Source organism: Grampus griseus, assembly GCF_964374135.1.
Source record: "Grampus griseus genome assembly, chromosome: 3".
Lineage (NCBI taxonomy): Eukaryota > Metazoa > Chordata > Mammalia > Artiodactyla > Delphinidae > Grampus > Grampus griseus.
In genome coordinates, this window is record NC_139019.1 from 167,205,631 (window position 1) to 167,226,586 (window position 20,956).

At 51.9% G+C, this 20,956-nt stretch overlaps 1 protein-coding gene across 2 annotated transcripts in view; it reads right to left on the bottom strand.

Moving 5' to 3' along the window:
- The window catches only part of ARHGEF18 (Rho/Rac guanine nucleotide exchange factor 18), a gene marked incomplete at its 5' end in the record, with an annotated part of 95,750 nt that overhangs the window by 60,055 nt on the left and 14,739 nt on the right, over positions 1-20,956 (bottom strand). For both annotated transcript variants that reach the window (XM_082651753.1, XM_082651754.1), the window contains 9 exons: positions 6,898-7,039; positions 7,187-7,289; positions 8,214-8,291; positions 8,785-8,829; positions 9,159-9,216; positions 9,901-10,015; positions 10,645-10,795; positions 11,717-11,982; positions 18,230-18,351. In XM_082651753.1, coding sequence (XP_082507879.1) covers positions 6,898-7,039; positions 7,187-7,289; positions 8,214-8,291; positions 8,785-8,829; positions 9,159-9,216; positions 9,901-10,015; positions 10,645-10,795; positions 11,717-11,982; positions 18,230-18,351 — 1,080 coding nt within the window. The remainder of the gene's footprint in view (positions 1-6,897; positions 7,040-7,186; positions 7,290-8,213; positions 8,292-8,784; positions 8,830-9,158; positions 9,217-9,900; positions 10,016-10,644; positions 10,796-11,716; positions 11,983-18,229; positions 18,352-20,956) is intronic.

Genomic DNA, 20,956 nt, shown 5'->3' on the forward strand with positions numbered 1-20,956 from the left:
CGGGAAGCCGCGCGGGCGAGGTGCGCACGCGCTGCTCCGCCCCGGAGGGCGGACTAGAGGGTGTGGGCCCGGAAGGGGGCGTGGCCGCGAGGATCGGTGGGTCCGGGTAACTAAGGACTTGGGTTGAAGCTGTACCTGTGGCCTCAGGCAGGGGTCGTTCGCTCGGGTTTACGCGGGGCGAGGGGACTGAAGAGTATTTGCGAGGAGGGTGAGAGTGATCCTTGAAGGGCGGGTTAGTGGAGCAAGGGGGCTACGGGCGATCCTGAGGGGAAATCCGCGGGGTGGGGGGCTTTTTTGGGGAGGGGGTCAGTGGGGCGCTGGGGTATCTGTGGGACTGGGGGGCGCTTAGAGGGGATCTTAAGGAGAGATCAGCGGGGTTGAGGGGCGTTTTGTGGGGTCAACGGGGGCCTGGGTGATTAGCGGAACTGGGAGGGGTTTCCTGGGAGAAGATAGCGGTACTGGGGGGGGGCGGCTTGGGGAGTTGGGGGTGTCTGGATGCGGGAGTTGGGGTACAGTGGAAGCTTGGGGACATCTAAGGGGGATGAGTCCGGGGACGAGAAGTTTGAGAGGGGAGAGTACGAGAAATGGAGAGAACAGGGCTGTCTCCTGTGAAGACGTGGCAGCATAGATTACAGGAAATGAAGATTACAGATCTTGGAAAAATGAGTCATATATCTCTCAAGTGGTCCCAGACACCCCAGTATAGGTACCACCAGATACCCCAAACACATACCAGACACCCAGGCAGATGCCATCAGATACTCGCTTTCAGGCACCCTCAAATAGGTCAGACACCCACGTAGGTCTGTTAAATGCCCCCAAACTATTCAAAATCTGAAAAACACGCCAAATATCTCAAAAGTACCGGACACCTTCATCCAGGAGCCATCAGACACCCCCAAACAGGCTTTCAGACACCCAGAAACACCCAGAAACATACCGCACATGGACACTTTCAGACACCCTCCAACACAGATGCTATCAGATACCCCCAAACAGGTGTTCAGAGTCTGAAACACATGCCAGACACCCCCACACAGATGTTTTTAGACACCTGTAGCCACGCCAGATGTCTCTCCAAGTGTCAGCACCCCTCAGGTGCCATCAGCCATCCGGGTCCTGAGGCTTCTTGTCTAACCCAGGTCCCCCATAAGTGGAGGGGGTGGGCAGGAACCAGGAGAGAAGCCAAGCACCTTTCACCTAAGGCCCAAGTTGTTCAACCAGGTCAAACCAAACTCACCTCAAAACACACACAATCTGTGGTTGAGAGCTCTCAGTTCAGAAACTGGGTGGCAAAGTTCCCAAGTGACCTGCCTTCACTTTAAGTTTAGGCTTCATGATCAAGAGAGGGAGCATGTCCAGGGAGTTGGGGAGCCCAGAAGTGCAAAAAACCCACCCCAGTTGAGGCCATCAGATACCCCACCCCAACTGAGGTCAGAAGCCCAGAGGTCTCGATGGATCTGTAAATGTTCACTCTCTGAATTGCTATGACTTTTGGACTTTATCCGAAAGGCAATGGGGAGCCATTGACGATTCTAAGCAGGAAGAATGGCATGAGCCTTATTTCTATAGCCCCCTGGGTTATAGAAACCTTCAGGTTGACAAAGTTCTCCCCTAAAACCTTTCCAAGGGGCCTGTCAGGAAGGAGAGGTATCTCTTGTCCTCCTTTTATCCATCCAACCATTTTCTGCATTTTTTTGAGTCCTTATCATGGGCCAGGGACTCTGCTAAGAGCTAAGGAGCTATATGTCTATAGCTGCATTTCCCAGTCTTGGTACTAATGACAATGGGGGCTGGATAATTCTCTGTCGTCAGGGGCTTCTGTGCATCAGAGGGTATTGAGCAACCCTGGTCTCTTCCCATTAGATGCAAATAGCACTGCTAATCCTGACAGCCAAAAATGTCTCCAGATATTGCCAAATGTTCTTTAGGGGGACAAAATGGCCCTTGGCTGACAGCAATTGGCCTCAGAGACGCTCAGAACCTACAGTCACCTAATGCCAGCTTCCTGGGGAGGTGGCCCTTCGCTTTGTTTTAGAGAGTGAGTAAGAGTTATGTGGCAGAGGGAGTTCCAGGAACAGTGCTGAATGAGCAAGGTGCAGGTGATGGGCACAGGCAGCCACAAGACTTCAGGGTGGCGGCGGCGGGCAATCCCGGTGGCTGAGTAGTGGGAGAGAAGGGTGGAGGGGTAGGCGGGGTCAGACCCCGGAGGGACCTCAGAGGTCAAGGCCAGGAACAGGACTGTCTGGAATTGTGTTCCATCAGTGGGGTTGGTCTCTAGGTAAAGCATCTCAGCTTTACCCTGGAGACGCACCTTCCATAATTACCTGGAGCGTGACTCATTCACTGTTCTGTTTAACTTACTGTGGGGCTGTTTCCTTAAGTCAGTAACATCTGGCTTTGAATACCTGCGATGGGAGGTAGGCTTGTGACGAATTATACCTGGGCAGTGCCTGCTCTCCGCCTGCTGGGAGCGAGACACAGCCTTTCTGGCCTCACATGCTTCCTTAGACAGGTGTGGGGCTGTGGTCAGAGCCCAGGGTTAGGGTCTGTGATTTAGATGCTAGCTTTGCCTCCTCAACAACAAGAAATAATGATGATGTCAGTAGGTGCTACCATTGCCTGTATGTACCAGGCGCCACGCTGAGTGCTAGCCACATCCTTTCTGTGACACGAGCTCCAATCTTCCCTGACCTCAAAGGGTTGTCCCGAAAGTCAAATGATGTTTCCAGGAGGTGGAACTTGACTCCTGCCATCCTGAGAGTAGGCTGGATTGAGGGACTCGCTTCCAAAGAAGAGAGTAGGGAAACGGGAAAAATAGTAACCCGGCAAATGTTACCTTAACCAGGTGTTAAAGGTGAACATCTCCACAGATGTCATGTCAATAGCACGTCCCCCCGATCTGATCAGCCGGGAAGGTTCCCCAAATCCATAACCCCTTTCTAATTATAAGAAAACATCAGACAAACCCAGATTAAGGGACATCGTACAAGACACCTGGGTAACATTTCTCAAGACTGTCAAGGTCATGAACAATAAGAAGAGATGGAGAAAAACCCTCAAAGACCAGAGAGACTGGGAAGACAGGGTGATTGAAGATAATGTAGTATCTGAATTGGATCCTGAAACAGAAGGGGAACACTAATGGAAAAAAAAAACCCCAAACTGGTGAAATCTGAATTAAGTCTGGAGTTTGGTTAATAGTACTGTACCAATGTTGGTTCCTAAATTGTGACAAACATATTGTGGTCATATAAGATATTAACATGAGGGGAAGCTAGGTGAACCACGTAAGGGGGCTCTCTCTGCACTTTTCTGTAAATCTAAAATGAAAGTACTTCCCTGGTGGCGCAGTGGTTAAGAATCTGCCTGCCAATGCTGGGGACACGGGTTCGAGCCGTGGTCCGGGAAGATCCCACATGCCGCGGAGCAACTAAGCCCGAGCACCACAACTACTGAGCCTGCGCTCTAGAGCCCACGAGCCACAACTACGGAAGCCCACGTGCTCTAGAGCCCGTGCTCCGCAACAAAAGAAGCCACCGCAATGAAGCCTGCGCACCGCAACGAAGAGTAGACCCTGCTCACTGCAACTAGAGAAACCCCGCACGCAGCAATGAACACCCAGCGCAGCCAAAAAAAAAAAAAAAAAAAATTAAGAAAAATAAAAAAAGTTAAAAAAATAAAATGAAAAGTTTCGGGGAGAAAAGGGATCTGCCGCCCACTGGAGGGTTAGGGGAGTCCTCAGATAGATAGTTGTATATCCTAAGTTAGGGTACAATGCCAAAATGCAGCAAAAGATTCCACTTACAAGTCCCAGGTCTGGTCTTTTTGAAGTAACAAAACATTTAAGTTATCCCTCCTGCCTGCCTTGCATTGCATTCTACGTGTGGTAATTCGTTGCTTTATGCTAGCCACGGACAGCAATCCACAACAGTTTCATGCTTATACCAAAGAATGGAATCTGATCCTTTGTACCTGGTATTTTGCCTGTAAGTCTACTGATAAAAGATTATTGGAAGCCAGTCACAGAATCTGAAAATAAACTCTAGTCTCTCGTTTACTATTTTAGGGCTTTCATAGAAGCCAAGGACTCATTGCAAAACATTTTTGCAAGGATGACCGCTTGTATTCCATCCAGCAACAATACATTTTTGCCTGGTTTAGAATTACCGGTAGCTTATTTCAAAGCGAAGGAAAACCAACTGAGCACGTGTTTGCTGTCTTTAGAACAGCTGGCAAAAATATGGTATGAAAGTGTTTTCATCTTCCTATTACTCTAAATATTATTGTACAGAGCTATTATTAATGCCGTTTTTTGGTGGGAAAACCTTAAAAATTGCCCCAAATATTGACATTAAGCGCATCAAACAACAGAGTGTCTTTGGTATATTAAACTTTTGGTTTTCATGTATCTGTAATTTAATTTTCCTTTAAACTATAAAATTTTGCCTTTGGTACAACTAAAAGAATTAAAAATTAATTTTATTAAACAAAAAATAGGGACTTCTCTGGCGCTCCAGTGGTTAAGACTTCCTCTTCCATTGCAGGGGGTGCGGGGTTGATCCCTGGTCGGGGAGCTAAGATCCCACATGCCTCGCGGCCAAAAAACCAAAACATAAAACAGAAGCAACATTGTAACAAATTCAATAAAAACTTTAAAAACGGTCCACATCAAAAAAAAAAGTTAAAAAAATATTAAATGGCGTCATGTGGCAGTGGATTGGTGATCAGGGGCTCAGGCTCTGAGTTCAGACCCTGCTGTGTGACCTTTGGCAAGAACTTAACTCCTCTGGGCCTCAGATTCCTCATCTGTAGAAAGGGGGAATACTAGTGCCTATCTTACAGAGTTGCGAAGATTAATGAGGAAATCTGTTTAAAGGACTTGGTGTTTGGGATATTGTATCTGCTCAGTATAGTAATGTTACTCTCTATTTGTACAAAGTCTTCTGTGATTGTAAAGTGACCTTCAGGAAATGAGTCCCTGTTGGAACCCTCATCTTCAAGGTCAGATGTGTAAGGGGTTCATTGATCTGTTGGCTACTGTAAGTCACTTCCCTGGGTCTTCCTTGCTGCTGGGAAAGCTAGCTCGGGGATCGGCAAACTTTGGCTATAAAGAACCGTAAGGTAAATATTTTCAGCTTTGAGAACGTGCTGCAAAATACTCAACCCTGTCATTATAGCGTGGATGCATTTCTGTACTGTCCATGGCCCAGTCCCGGATCTTTGACCTCATTCTTCCTCCTGCCAACCTCCCACTTGCCCCTTGAATTTGATGCCTCAGATACAGCTCCGTGGGGGCTTGATCCTGGCCCTCCAGGGAAGTCCCTGTATCCAGCAGACCTCACCCCCGACCCCCAGAAGAAGAGATTAGGAAGTCAACAGAAACAGGAAGTCACCTGCTGCTTAAAAGGACTTTAAGATGCTGAAGACTTGGCAAAGCCCAGGTGGCCTCAGCTGAAAACTGAGGCCATGTGTCAGGAAGCGGGTTGGAAATCTTCCAATGCAGAGAAAGCTCCGAAGGGGACACCCCTGAGAAGAGCAGGCAACAGTCCCACCACCAGCAAAAACAGTGCTCCGGAAAGAGGGAGGAATCAGGAAGAAGGAAGATGCCCATGTGTGGGGCCGGGCAAGGAGGAAATGCAAAACCTGTGGCTCAGGTCACAGGGAGGCAGCTGCCCTGCAGGTGGAGGGACAGCTCTCACGGCACAGCCCATCCTGGGGCCGGTTCTCTACGGCCCTCTGCAGTGATTCTCACTGGGGACAATCCTAGCCCCCAGGGGACACTTGGCCACATCTAGAGACATTTTTGGTTGTCATGACTCATGGGATGGGGGGGTAATAAGTGTCTAGTAGGTGGAGACCAGGGATGCCGGTCAACGTCCTCCAATGCACAAAATAGCTCCCCCTTCCCCCAGCAAAGAATTACTAGGCCTCAAATAGCCATTGGGCCAAGGCTGAGGAACCCTGCACTAGCCTGAATTTGCAACTAACAAGCAGTTGCCGGTGCCTCTTCTCTCTCCCTTACAAAGCCCGATTTGTTTTCAAAAAGGTGATACGCTAAATCTCAGAAAAGGCCAGAGTCATCTCCCTCCAAGGCCTCTGGAACCCAGTACTTTTTCCTGAGCAGACACCATTACCCCCCAGACAGCCCCGGGAGGCAGGAAATTGCCTGTTACGGGCTGATCGTGCCTCCCCCCACCGACCCCAATTCATACGTTATAGTCCTAACCCCCCTCAGTACATCAGAAGGTGGTCTTATTTGGAAATAGGGTCATTGCCATTTTATTTAGTTCAATGAGGTCATACTACGGTAGGGTCAGCCCCTAATACAATGTGACTGACGTCCTTAGGAAAGGGAGAATTTCAGACGTAGACAGGCATCCAGGGACAATGCCGTGTGAAGATTATAGTTCTGCTGGCACAAGCCACCAGAATCCCAGAAGCCAGGAGAGACACCTGGGGTGGACCCTTCCCTAGCACCTTCAGAGGAAGCCTGGCCCTGCTGACACCTTGATGTCGAACTTCTTCAGAACTGTGAGACAATGCATTTCTGTGGTTTAAGCCAACCAGATGGTGTTACTTTGTTACGCAGCCCTAGCTAACTAATATACTGCCCGAGTCTGGATTTTGCCAAAGGATTTTTGCAACGACGAAAGCTGAGACTCAAAGGGAATTTGGCAGCGGCGGGGAGGGGGGCGCCCAAGCTAACCAAATGGTCCCTGCTCTTAGGGATGGATTCCTGGTGAACATCCAGGAAGCCAGGGTTGGTTCGAGCTTAGAAAGGGTGAAATAGGACGAGGATGCAAAGAGAGAAGGATACCGTGAGAATGATTTAGGGGAAGTGAAGGAGAGGAAGTGGCTGCCATCCAGGGGGATGGGCTGGGCCAGCAGACTTACCAGAGTTCAGAAAAGGTTTGCCACACAGCGGGCAGCTGGAGTGGCCAGAGAAGGTTCCTTGAGCCAGCTGGTGCCCATTGACACATTCTTTCTGCTCTCGAGCATCCTGTCCTTTGTCTTTCAGAAGCACTGGGCTCTTCCCCTGTTGGGGACAGAGGTGGGCCTTAGAATGCCCTGTGCATCCAGTCTCGCCTCGAAGCATAGAGATCTGGAGCCAGGCGCACCCTGACAAGCAGCAGAAGGCAGAGGGGGATTCCCCCCACCCCCACCCCCGGCACGGCCCCCTGACCTTCTCCTTCTGCCTGGTGACTCGACATCGGAGGGAACTCAGTCTGCGCTTCACCCTGGCACTCCTGTCACTTCTCTCCATCTTCCCCGCTCTGTCTTCGCTCCTGAGGGGCAGAAAATTTAGTGAGGAGAGCGCAGCAGACCCAGAAGGCCCTTCTGAGCCAGTCCTGCAGGTCGCTTCTGGGATCCACCCGGAATCTGTCTCCCTGAGGCCCCTTCATCCTGTTTCACCCCTGTTGTGGTCCCTAACTCTCTCCCTCCTTCTCTCACTCACTCATTCACTGAACAAACATTTACAGAGGTTTGCAAATTTCAGGAACCTTGGGGACCAGGTTTGCAGAGGGGAAGGTGACATGGTCTCCAACTTGAGGTCCCTTGATGGGCCCTGTCCATCGCAGTCTCCTCCCTCTGATTCATGCCCCCTTCCTATCTCCATCAGCCTAAAATCCTGCCCATTCTTCCTGTGGGATATCTGTCAAACCCGGCTTCCCTCTTCCCATCCAATGCTCCAGCCCCAGATCGTGCCTCTCCTGGATGGCTGGCACACCCTCATTTAATAAATATGTATTAAGTCATTGACAAAGAAACCCAGCCCCCGCAGAATCTAGTCCCTGGAGGGAGAGTCCGTACCTCCAGTCTGTACCCCTCAGTGCTCACCATCATCGCTCACCACAGAGCTGTGCTCCTGTGTTTCCCAGGTGTGTTCTGGCCTCTGCTGACTCCCCCCTCCCTCCCCTCCTCCCAGCCCCACCCCGACACCGTTCCTGAGGAAGGCACCGATTTCTTTTCCCCATCCTCATTTCTTCGTATGGGTGAACTCCTACTGTTCCATCGGAATCCAGCTCAAGCTGTCACCTCCTCCAAGAAGCTCTCCTCTGCCCTCCCAGGGCATATGAGGAGCCCCCCTACCACCCCTACCATTGATTGCCCTGACGGTTCCAGTGAGAGGACAGGGCCCCCAGCTCAGGGCCCACAGTAACCTCTTGTGGGAATCCAGTGGCAGCCCGCCAGCAGCTCTGCGTACTCACTCGGACAGGAACTCAAACCAGGTGAGGTTTGAGTGGGCTCCTCCGGAGCTGATGGACAAGCGAGCCCTCTCCCGGGCCCTGCAAGATCAGAGGGGACAGACACAACAGCCCTTCCTTCCTCCCGCAGATGCCCCCTCTCGTGCCCCTCTCCCTCTGGGCTCCTGTGGATAGGTGTGCCCCCCCGTGCCATGTCTGAGATCCCACCATCCCTCCACATGTGGGCTTGTTTACATGGTCATTGCGATGGGTTTTCCAGCAGAGGGTGATAACAGGTCTTGGTCAAACAAAATCTGCATGTCAGGACGTTTTTCTAACAGATGGCAGTATTTTGGGAAAGAGGTACCTTTTCCCATTTGGACAAAGGTAGTGCATGGACTGGTGGCGGCTCGCTTCTGCATCCTGCCCTTTCCCACACCTGGGCGTCCTCCCACCTCTCCTGTCACCGTGTTCCTCCCATTTCTCCTTGTCTTCACACCATGCCTGTTCACTCCTATACCTGTCCCCCTACACCTGTCCTCCGCATCTGTCCTCACATACCTGTTTCCTCACACCTAGCCCCCTTTCCACTTACCCATGGTACTGTCGGAGTTCTTGAAGCACCTGCTGGACAATTAGCCTGCAATGGCAGATAAAAACAGCCCACAGCTGCCCCACATGACAGACATTCCCCAAGGCGAGCTGTGATTGCCCGACCCGGTCCGGGGTGCTGATGCAGCAGCTAAACTGGGTCCCCAGCCCCTCCGCATGCTGTTGAGAACCTTTCTGAGGGGTCTGGGTCCCTCTCCGGGGAGAAGGATGGTGTGGTAGAGAAGATCGAGATTATTATAGGGGGACAGTGGCTGGTCACGTACAGACAGTGATGCTAAAGCCTGCCTCCCTCCTCCCCAAGCCTTGACTCCTTGGCTGTCCAGGGGGTCCCTCCGTGACCCAGAGGTGGACACTCACACATGATCTGGCTCCACGTGGTCCTTTTCCATGCACTCCAGCACCGGTGGATCCAGGCCTGGAATCAGCCCCCACCCCAAGAGGCACAGGCGTGAAGGGGGCCCTGGGGCAGGACCAGCCCGGCATGGTGCCCCCTGAACCCACCCCTGCAGAAATGGAGGCTGTCCAGATGTGGCTTGCCACTCTCAGGGAGGAGAGGTGAAAAGAGGGCAGAGAGCCAGGGATGGAAGCGTCCCCGGCGGGTCATGAGTGCTTACGACTGGCTAAACGCTTTACACATATGCGGTCAGTGAACCCTCCAAGCGACCCTAAGGAGATACAGTAATTGTCCCCTTCTCCGTGAGAAGGTTAAGGAGGCTTAGAGACTTGTTAGAAAGTGGTAGATTCCGGTTTGGCCTGTAGGTCTGTCTGACACCAGAGGGACACAAGCTCTTCAGATAGAGATTCAGAGACAAAGAAGGAGATAAAGAAAGAGACAGAGTCAGAGGGAGAAGAGGGAGCCCTGCGGGTCATTGCAGTGTTGTGTCCACCTTGGCTGGAGGATCCCGGGGCGGGGGGTGGGGGGGGGTAGGGGTGGGGGAAGGGCATATGATGCAGGAATCCCCCCCACCCCCTCAGCATTCTGCCCAGTTCCTGTCCAGGGGACCCTAAGCCCCCTCCACCAGCCCCATCCAGGGGACCCTCCAGCAGAAACCCCCTACTCCACTTGGTTTGAATGAAGGAAACCCCCAGCCTGGGCTACCTTGAACCGCTGGAGTGGGTACTTCCAAAGCCGGAAAGATTTCCAGGGAGCTGATCTCATCGAAGGACACGGGAACCGACCGTGACCTCACTCTTTTTTCGGGGCTGTCACATTCCTGCAGGGAATAAGCATCTCGCTAAGCCTGGAGACAGCCCAGGCTGCAGGCAGGCTCGCCGGGTCGAGGGTCTCCAGCCTTCAGCTGCAGACAGGGGCAGCCCCCAGCCATGGGGCATGAGCACAGTGTTGGGACTCCACAGCAGCTGAGGGCTGGAGCCATACCCACCCCAGCTGTGGGCTGCAGCTCTGGAATTCTGAGCCACAAATTCCAGCCGTGGCCAGTCATTTCCCCCCAGGTCACGGTCATGGGCAAAGATGCCCCAGGCAGAGGCAACAGCTCCGAGCATGCATTCCCCAGTTTTGGGCTAAAATCCCAGACCTCAGACGAGCCCTCCCTACTTCCAAAGTCCAGTCACAGGCAGCACCTCCTTCCAGCTGCAAAGATGCAGAGACATGACTCTGCTCCCCAGCCCAGGGGTGAACTTATGGCCAAGGATCCCAGCCCAGCAAAGGACCTTCAGGTCTGGGCTGCGATCTCAGGACCCAGCGACTCCCCAGTCACGGGCTACACCTGCCATGATAAAGCAGTCCCCCCAGCTATGGGCAAGGCACTCCTTGGAACCTGCAGAGACAGTGCCTGGGCCCACAGGTGTGGTATCGTCCGGGGTGGCTGCAGGTTGCACTCACCTTGTTTGGTGCCTCTGGGGGGGTTCCGCCCCCAGACAGACACCCTTTGGTCCAGGCCTGCAGGCCCTCTCCTGGCAAGTTCAGAGCAAGGCTGGCCAGTGTCCGAGGGAGACAGGACCCCTCATTTGCAGCTGAGGCTTCGAGGCTGAGCCTGGTGGAGGAAGGGAGGGAGTCGGGTCTCTTCCACCTGGTTGCTGCCCCAGCTCCAGCATGTGAAGCATGGGGGCCTGGAGGGAACCCGTGGGTAGCCCTCTGGGGGGACAGGGCACAGAGAGGGGTCCAGCTCTCCCAGTACCAGAGAGGCGGGTGGGGAGTCTGGCTGGGGGATTTGATGCTGAAATTCCATTTGCATCGCGAGCCCACTGTTTTTTGTGTTTTGGGTTTTTTTACCTTTTTTTTGGCCCAGTGGCATGTGGTATTAACATAGTTCCCCGACCAGGGATCAAACCCGTGCCCCTGGATTGGAAGCTCGGAGTCTTAACCACTGGACCACCAGGGAAGTCCTCCCTCCCACTGTTTTTTTTTTACACAGACTGGATTTCTATCTGGGGGGACCCGTGAGGGGTGGAGGGGGAAGCTAAAGCACCCCTCTCTACTGTTTGGGGCTGCCACTGTGGTTTGTGGGTGGCACTGAGCACGCATCTGTGTTTTGATCACAAGTGCATCTGTGGCTTTGTGCACGCATGTGCAAGTGACATGTTCATGCGTCCCTGGGTTTGAGCAGGGAGAGGATGCACGCCTGCGTGTTGAGCGTGGGCATGTACGCCCAGGGTGCACGGGCGGGTGTGCACATCTAGGTGTGAGCCTGCCGGCCGGGTTCACGCAGTTCCAGTCTGGGCTGGTGCACGCTCCTTCAGCGTGTGCGTGCTTACCCATGCACACGGATTCATGTGCCCACGTGAGCTCTGCGTGCAGGCTTGCATCTCCGGAGAGGGCTTTTGGGGCTGCCTTCTGACAGTGCAGACACCTCTGGTGGCCCTTGAGCTAGATGACTGAGAGGCAGGGGGGCAGCGTAGCCTGGCCGCCCTGGGGGTGTGTCCCGGAAGGCGTTGGGGGAGGGGGCGGGACTGACCTCTGCCAGGTCTCAGAGCAGCTCCGCGACCTCTCCCAGCTGCGTCTTCGAGGCAGGCCCTGGGACCCTGCCAGGCTGGAGAAGGGCGAGTCTTCTCCGGCTTCTTCGCTAGGGGGCCCACTGCCCCTGGCCCCCCTAGACTGGCTTTGTGAAGGGACCTCAAGGCCCAGGTCCTGGATATACTCACTGCCCTGAAGGTCCCCCAAGTCCAGGCTGAAGTCCTCCGAGCTCTCGCCATTGCCGAGCAGCCCTGGAATTCCATCCTCCTGGAGACGGATGGGGAAAAGGCATTGACCGAGGGCAGCAGAGGCCCCCAACTCGCAGACCCTGCCCACCCCCCTCCCGTCTAACCTGGGTTCAGCGCCCATCTAGTGGCAGGTGGGGTAGAATGGGGGTGGTCCCCTCAGTGTAATGTCTAACCCAGGCCTTCAAGGCTTTATCCCCCCAAAAGGGGCCAGAAATCTGGGCTGGCAGACCTGATTCCACCTCCCTTACTGAATTTCTGTCTGATGGTTTTATGAAACAGACAAAATAACCTCTGTCCTGTCGGCTCACCCAGCTTGTTTTAAACCTCACGCAAGATCATGCCTGTGAACGCAATTTGCAAAAGCGCTGCACGGAGGTAAATTATCCTTGGTGCCACTGCTACTGGTGGAATTTCAGGCAGTGTCAGGGCTCGTAGTCTTTTTTGTTTTTGGCTGCACTGCGTGGCATGCGCTATCTTCATTCCCCCACCCGGGATCAGACCCGCACCCCCTGCAGTGGAAGCGCGGAGTCTTAACCACTGAACTACCAGGGAAGTCCCAAGGGGCTCCTAGTCTTTTCCCGGGGCTGCTTAGGGTGTGTACTCATGGGTCTCCTGTACCCTAAGTCTCCCTCCCAGGCCTAGGGTGAGGCAAGTGAGGCACTCGTCTCGGACACAAAATTGTAGGGGGTGCCCCAAAACTCAAGAATAAAGAAAATCGTACTTTAATATAATATTAAGAAAAAGAACTCAATACGGTGCAAAGAGTTCCGTGATGAGCAAATTATCAAAATGTTAAGACATGACAGTTTCGGACCCCGCACCTCGCTTGCCTCCCCCTATTTCCGGCCCTGCTCCGTCCTACCAGAGGGTAGCCTGGAACCTCTGCGCTCCTAAATCCCCTGCAATAACTTCCGCTCCCGGACAGCAGAAGCCTGAGCTCGTGAGCACAGTGCAAAGGGCTCCAGGGTAGGCTGCCTCCAGCTTCTGGCCCGTCTGCAGCCTCACGTCGCAACCCACCCATGAGGCATCGATGTGCCAGGCGCTGTTGGACACGGAAGATACACAGGGGTGGACGATGATTGCCACATCCACCAAAGCAGCAACCAATCTGCACCCAGAACTACACGGGTGTTAACCCTAATCCCACAGAAGCTCCACCAGGGGGCGCTGTTGTCCCACTTTCCAGATCAGGAGACAGGCTCAGGGAGGAGAAAGGACCATACAGTCCTGGGCCACACAGTCAGTAAACCGCAGAGCCAGACCCAAACTCAGATCTGTCTGGATCCAAAGCTCTATCCTCTTTCTTACCCTTGTTACTCTTCTATTTCTTTTTCCTCTCTCTCCCTCCCAGTCATTCTATTTGTCATTTATGTCCCCCCCAGAGCACCTGCTTTTTTCCTTTCCTTGGAGAACATCTTCTCCCAAGCCACCAAGAGGCAGCCTGGTGAACTCCTATTCACCCGTCAAAACCCAACTTGGGCATGCCCTCCAGGCTGCCTTCCTGACTCCTCCAGTCTAAATAAGATGTCCCTCCTTTGGGCTGTCAGGATCTGCAGGACAGGGACTGTCCTTTTCCAGGCCTTTGTTAGCACTGTCCTCAGACAGGGTTTTGTGGGTAGGTGGGAAGTCCTCTACAAGTGCTCCATGCAAAACCAGCCCTCAGATGTGACCCCAGACATCTATGTGAGCTCAGGCAGCCCTTGATGGACTGTCCCAATTGGTGGCCTGAAGGGCCCACTGAGCAGACCTGGCCCCCTTCATGAGCTCTATAAGAGGCCCCAGGATAGGACTGCCAGATAAAATGCAGGACGCCCAGTGAACTTCCAATTTCATATAAACAACGAATCTTTTTTCTAGTGTAAGTAGATTCCAAACATCACAATATTCAAGTCTAACTGCGCATCCTTTAATTTTATCTGCTCAATATTGCAACCCTATTTATCCCTGGACCGTTTGGCCGGCCATGGCCAGTCTTTACTAGGGGAGGGGTAACAGGAAGGTCCCTGCTAACACTTGGTGTGGGGAATTTTCAGAGAAGCAGCCAATTGAAAGTGGAAAACACCTGCCAGCCAAGAGCCACGCTCTTGGTCGGCTGCAGATCTTGGCTGGCAGGATGCAGGTGGCAGTGTCCACACCTGCCGTGGAATGAGGGTGGAAGAGCTATGCAGGGTCTGGCTTTTTCTCTCACCTCCCCCACTTGGAGCTTTCTACAGTTTTGACACCTTCCTTCTTTTTTAAAATCGTAGTAAAGTATACATAACATAGAATTCACCATTTTAAGCATTTTTGAGTGTACAACTGAGTGGCATTAAGTACATTTACACTATTGTGCAATCGTCACCACTGTCCATCTCCAGAACTTTTTTTCATCTTCCTCCAGAGAAGGTTTGTACCCATTAAACAGTAACTCCCCATTCTCACCTCCTTGAGCCCCTGGTCACCTCGACTCTACTGTGTCTTATTGAATTTGCCTATTCTAGGGACTTCGTATAAGTGGAATCATACAATCTTTGTCCTCTTGTGTCTAGTTTATTTCACTTAGTGTAATGTTTTCAAGTTCATCTGTGTTTTAGCATAGGTCAGAATTTCCTTCCTTTGAAAGGCTAACGTTCCATTGTATGGATGGACCATATTGTATGGCTATAAACAAAACTACATTTTGTTTCTCCATTCAGTCTTTGATGGACATTTGGGTTGCTTCCACCTTTTGGTTCTTGTGGATTATGCTGCTATGAATATGGGATGTACAATGTCTGTCTGAGTCCCTGCTTTCACCTCTTTTGGGTAGATCTGCAGAAGTGGGGTTGCTGGATCATACGGCAATTCTCTGATTGGCTTTTTGAACCCCGGCCATGGGGGGGGACTGCACTGCGTGGCATGTGGGATCTTAGTTCCCCGACCAGGGATCGAACCCATGTCCCCTGCAATGGAAGTGCAGAGTCTTAACCACTGGACTGCCAGGGAAGTACCTGCACCCACTGATCTTTCTCCCCCCAACCTCCCTGGCTGCTTCTTCTCTGCCTGCTGCTTCCTCCCTGTATCTTTCATATACCAGGGTCCCTCTTCTTCAGTCTCCGTCCAAAAAGCCCACACCTCTGGCCCTGGCTGGTCCAGGTTCCCCTGGTTCTCCTATGACTTCAGCGGCAGCCTTCCCGAGATCACTCCAATCCCATCCCTGGTGCCTTGGTAACCTCTGCCAACTCCTGTCTCCTCTGCCACGGCCCCAAAAGTTTCCTTGCCTCTCTGGTTTTCATCCTCCTATAAATATAAATACATCAGGACAGCCTCTTGGCCTGGGCCGGGCCCTCCCCACTCCCTCTCCTATCTGGCCTCCCTCACAGGAGGCAGAAGTGGGAACCCCGCCAGAGCTTTGGGTGGAAGGGGATGGTGGGCAGCTGTGGCAGGTACAGAGATGGAGGGGGGAGGGAGGGGGCTTTGTCCTTTGCTGGGGAACTTGTATCTTTCTTCCAACATTTCCTGGGTCAGAAATGGGAGCCGGCCCACTGAGGCATCTCCCTAAACATTTGTATGCTGGCCCTGATGCCCCAGAGAGGATACAGTAAATCCAGGTTCCTGCTCCCGGAACCCTGGGGAACCTTGAGGGACGGGTCCCCCCTCAATGGCAGACCCAGAGACGAGATGTCCCAGGAATCCCACTCTACCAAAGGGCTTGCTGCGTGCAGATTGAGATAGTACATGGGTCCACGTTTCTTAAAAATGTAAATAGTTATTTATCTCCTTGTATATTAAGAAAAAATAGCACACCAAAGCAACTTCAAGCATATCGTTTCTCTGGTTCCATTTCATCGTGTAAAAAGGGAATTGATTTCAAACAAAAGAGCAAATAAATGACAGGGACAGACAGTTTTCAGATGGCTGGAATGATAGAAAGGCCTTAGTCAAGGTTTGCATCCCTCGCGTGTCTTTTATTAGCTCAGTGTGAACTCAGGCAAGTTTCTAACCCTCTCTGGGCCTCAGTCTTCTCATCTCTAAAATGGGCGTGATGCTGCCTTCTTGTAGGATTGCTGGGCAGGTAGAATGAGATGATGCTTACACATTGCAAGCCCTCGATCAATGGAAGTAGATATTGGTTGTTGCAACCATGGTTATTGTTTTTATACTTCAGGAGTCAGGGCCCTTCCTCTGGGCAAATTGATGACCCTGCCAGATGGAGCTAATTGGAGTAGACTGACAACTAAATCCAGCGATTATAATCAAGGATGAGTGAATGTTCTAGAAAATGGGCTGGAAAAGAACTGAAGGGGGGCCAGCTGACCCTGTTTGAAGGGACAGGAATTCTGGTTTGGAGTTATCCTTAGAAAATCCCTTTTTTGTTATTATTATTTTAAACTTAATTTTTTTAAGTTTGAAAAATAAGATTTAGTCTAAGCCAGATCATATAGAAAATTCCTTTTTTAAAAAGGGACAAACCCTGGGGTAATCGTTGGTGTGCAAAATCTACGAAGGACAACTCAACTAGGACAGGTTAGACCATCTTTAGACAGTTTCCGTAACAAAATAAAACCCCCAAACCCTACTTCCAACCACATAAAATAGTGTCTATGTGACATGTAAATGATTTCTTGAGCTGGCTATATAGGTCAAGTTGCATATATTTTAAAATAATTTACATCTTATCAGTATATATATCTTTTTCAATGAAAAGTCCTACTGAATGTTTTAAAAACAAAAAGACAGAAAGAAGGAAAGAAAGAAAGAAAGGAAGAAGAAGGGAAGAAAGAAAGGAAGGAAGGAAGAAATCAGGGAGGGTTTCCTGGAGGAAGTGACAGTGAGGGAAGCCCTGAGGAATGAGTAGGAATTAGCTAGGTAGAGGCTCTGGTTGAGGGCATTCCAGGCATTAAGAGAACAGGATGTTCAGAAGCCTGCTGGCTTGAGAGCTCATGGTGCTTCCCCCGCAAACTGGCAAGATTTCCTTATGGCTGAAGGGGTTTGTGTGGGGGAGGGAATGGGGTTGGATCAGCAGGCCTGGTAGGCCAAGGAAGGATTTAATCTCTAAGTTCCAAACAATGGTGGTATGGAGGCCAGGGGGCTGTGATTTGCCTTCAGAAAGATTATGCAAGATGCAGAGCCCAGATAGGCTTGGACAGGGGCAGGGCTGTTGGAGCAGTGAAGACACTTGTGCAAATCACCTGGGTGAGCAATTACAGTGGCCTCCACCAGGGCAGTGGAGAAGGAAGGAGAGACATGGACAGAATTGAGGGTTGTACAGATGTAGTGTTCACAGGGCTTGGGGAAGGAAGGGCAAGGATGTTGCCTTCTGCTGCTTCCAGCTCTGGTGACCAACGAGATAAGGACACGGATGTGGGTGGTGGGGCATATTTGGTGGTGGTGGGGTAGAGCCTCCCCGTATATACCCAGGGCTCCCTGCTTCTCCAGGTACACGCTTCCTCCATTGCCATCCTATCTGCCCCATTGCCTGCAGCCCAGAGTTCCCATTCCAAGAGGTCCAGAGCCCTGGAAGGTCCAGAGCTGAACTTAAGTCCTGGTCTTGTCTTCATTTACCCTGAATTCTCCCTGACACCTAGGCCAATTCTTTTCCTGCTTGGACCCCAGTATGCTCCTCCGTAAAATGATAGGCAAATACACAGAATTTCCTACATATGGTTTGACTGTAATGGACCCTCCTTCCTTAGTGTGGTGGGTGTTATAAAATGCCACCCAGACCCCCCACTTCAGTGAGAATGGGCTGCCCCAGATGCTGGAGGAGGGCTGCCAGCAGATGGCTGTCAGCTGTCAGTCTCCTTCTGGGAAGTCACATACATCCCTTCCTGGGCAGTCCACAGGCCACGACTGATTGATGTGGGGACGTAACGGCTTGGCCATCTCAGCCTGATTTAGGACCACTCTGCAGGGCTGTTCTAGCTCAGAGGTGCCCATGGGAGCTTTTTCTTCCTTTTCCATTGATTGTTCTACCCACCCATGCACCCATCTAGCCACCCTTCCCTCCTCCCTCCCTCCCTTCCCTCCATTCTTTCATCCATCCATCCATCCATCCATCTCTTTTGTCAATCCTTCCTTCCTTCCATCCATCCATCAACCCTCCCCTCTACTCATCCCACCCTCCCTCTTCTTGTTCCAGAAAGCATTCATTTCCTCCTCTGTAGAATGGGATAATAACTACTCTGCCATGTTTTGAGGAGAGTTCCCTGAAATTATGCACACAGTGTTCCTGCAGGTGCTAAAAGTGTGTACTTGCTGCTGCAGGCGTCATCAGCTCCTGCCCGTCTCAGCAGTCAGACACATGCCTGCTCATCCTCCATGGCGGGGACGTCTGGGTCCTCAGGCCTCCAGGGTCCACTGCTGCTCTTGGTGGTTGAGTCTGCAGCTCCAGAGTCAAAGGGCTGGACATAGGGCTTGGGCTCAGAGCCTGTGGGGAAAGGAGGGACAAGGTGTCATGGCCGAGTGGGAGGCCTGAAGAGTCAGGGCCTGAGTGCTGCATCTGGGCCTCAGTTTTCTCATCTGTAAAATGGGATGGCAGGGGAGGAGGGTCCCCATGATCTTTTTTTTTTTTTTTTTTGGCCACACCCTGTGGCTTGTGGGCTCTTAGTTCCCTGACCGGGGATCGAATCCAGGCCCTCGGCAGTGAAAGAGTGAGTCCTAACCACTGGACCGCCAAGGAGTTCCCTTTTTAAGCCAACATACACGACACCACTCATGCTGAGCCTGGGACAGACATTTCTATTCAATCCCAGGGCTCTTTCTTCCTGAGCCATGGTCCCCTCGGAACGCTTCCCGCTGCATCATGGTGGGAAGCCGTCTCCAGCTGATCTGAGTTAGCTCATGAGATGAAATCGATTTGTCATGCCTGCTCTAGCAAGAAGCCCTCATTTGCTAGCATGGGTCCCTAAGACCAAATGCAAGTACCCAGTGCCCACCTTTAGAGGGTCTCTAATGGTAGAACTTCAGGCTGTCTCTGTCCCTATATTGTACTTTGAGTTCCAGGGACCCCTGGGTGGCATGGTATAGAGGAGAAAACAAGGGGTTTGGGGTCAACTAGACTGTGTCCTTGCCTGGACCTGCCCCTGATGGCTGCACACCTTTGGGGAAGTCACCTCTCTGCGCCTCAGTTTCCTCACCTGGAAGGTGGGTGTGATGGTGCCCACCTTTCAGGGCCCGATCCTGGGGTGCTTGGTCACCTTCCTTCCCTCCAGGTCAGGAGGGTGCCCTGGCTTGATCTTGGGTGTTGGATGGAGCCTTTTGCCGTGGGAGAAACAGGCACCCCCGACTCTCTCCCCCTACCCCTTACACTGCAGCTAGAGCGCGTCACCCCTGCGTATCCGAATCCCCACGGAGGTTACCCACCGCCTGCAGGAAGAAGGTCAAATGTCTTGGTCCAGCCACTGGTGTCCACCAGGATCTTCCTCCTGTGCCTTGTCCCTGCCGCTGCAGGACCCACTGCCTAAGAGCCCCCCATTCCTGTTGTAGGGCCGCCTGCCTAAAGACCTCATCCTATTCGCTCCAGAAACCTTCGTCCACGCCCCCCCCCATCTACGGTGCCTCTCTCCTGCGCACTGCATTGCACTGCACTGTGTTGTACTGCACTGCACTGCGTTGCCTTGGCATCTGGACTCCCTTCGCTCCTCCACACCCCCTGCAAAAACATCCTGGGTCCTGCTGCAACCAGGGAGCTGAGGGGAGAGTGCCTGGAGGTGAAGCTGGAGGATGTGGGTGAAGGTGGAGGCGAGGAATCCAATGGAGGTTTGAACAGCACGTTTGCGGTAAGAGCGATAGCAGCTTCAGGAAGGGCCAAGGTGGGGGTGGGGAGAGGGATGGCGATGCCTTTGGACAGTGGCAGTTAGGTCCTCATCCATTCCTTAGCTTGGGTCCCCTGTGGCTGGGGGACCCCATGTCTCAGCTCGCTGGGGACAGTCCTAGTTTATGCTACCGAGTCAAGTAATGATTACCAGTAGCCCACTGTCACCCTCCAAAGGGTACAGGTGGGGTGATCTATTTTGTGGCCACTCTGCCTATGACCATTGCAGCTGGCAGAGGGGAAGGGGTGAGGCTGTCCTTTTCTATCCCAACATGGGGTGAGCTGTCTGTACCCACTTCTGTTCCTTCTCCTCCCAGCTGTGTAAATACAAACACTGCCCCAAGTTTTGGGGGTGCTGACAGGTGTATAATTTGGGGAGCCTTCTTTAAGACAACGAATACAAAATTGTGAATGCAAAATTGCTGGGGCTTTTGGAAGGTAGCAAGAACAGCAGAAAATAGCCAAGGCAGAAATAAACACATTTCATAAACAGATGAATGAAAAGGTATCACATGGGCATAAAAGACTCAAGGAGTCTGGAAAACATCTTGGCAATTCTTCAAAAAATTAAGCATAGAGTTGCCATACGACCCAGCCATTCCACTCCTAGGTCTATACCCAAGAGAATGGAAAACATAGATCCACCCAAAAAACTTGTACATGACAGTTCATGGCAGTATTATTCTCAATAACCAAAAGGTGGAAACAACCCAAATGTCCATAAACAGATGAATGGATACACAAAATGTGGTCCATCCATACGGTGGAATATTATTCAGTCATAATAAGGAATGGAGTTCTGGGAGTTCCCTGGCTGTCCAGTGGTTAGGACTTGCACTTTCACTGCCAAAGGCCTGGGGTTCGATCCCTGGTTGGGGAACTAAGATCCCACAAGCCGCACGGCACAGCAAATAAAAAAAAAAAAAAAAAAGAAGGAATGGAGTTCTGACACCTGCTATACCATGAATGAGCCTTAAAGACATGATGTGACATCACAGAAGTCAGCCACCAAAGACCACATGCTATGTGATTCCATTTATATGAAATGTTCAGAATAGGTAAGTCCATAGAGGCAGAAAATAGATGAGTGATTGTCTAAGGCTGGGGAGAAATGGGAAACTCTGGGCTATGACTAAAGGATACAGATTTCTTTTGGGGGTGATGCAAATGTTCTAAAATGGATTGTGGTGGTGGTTGCACGACACATGGCTTGTGGGAT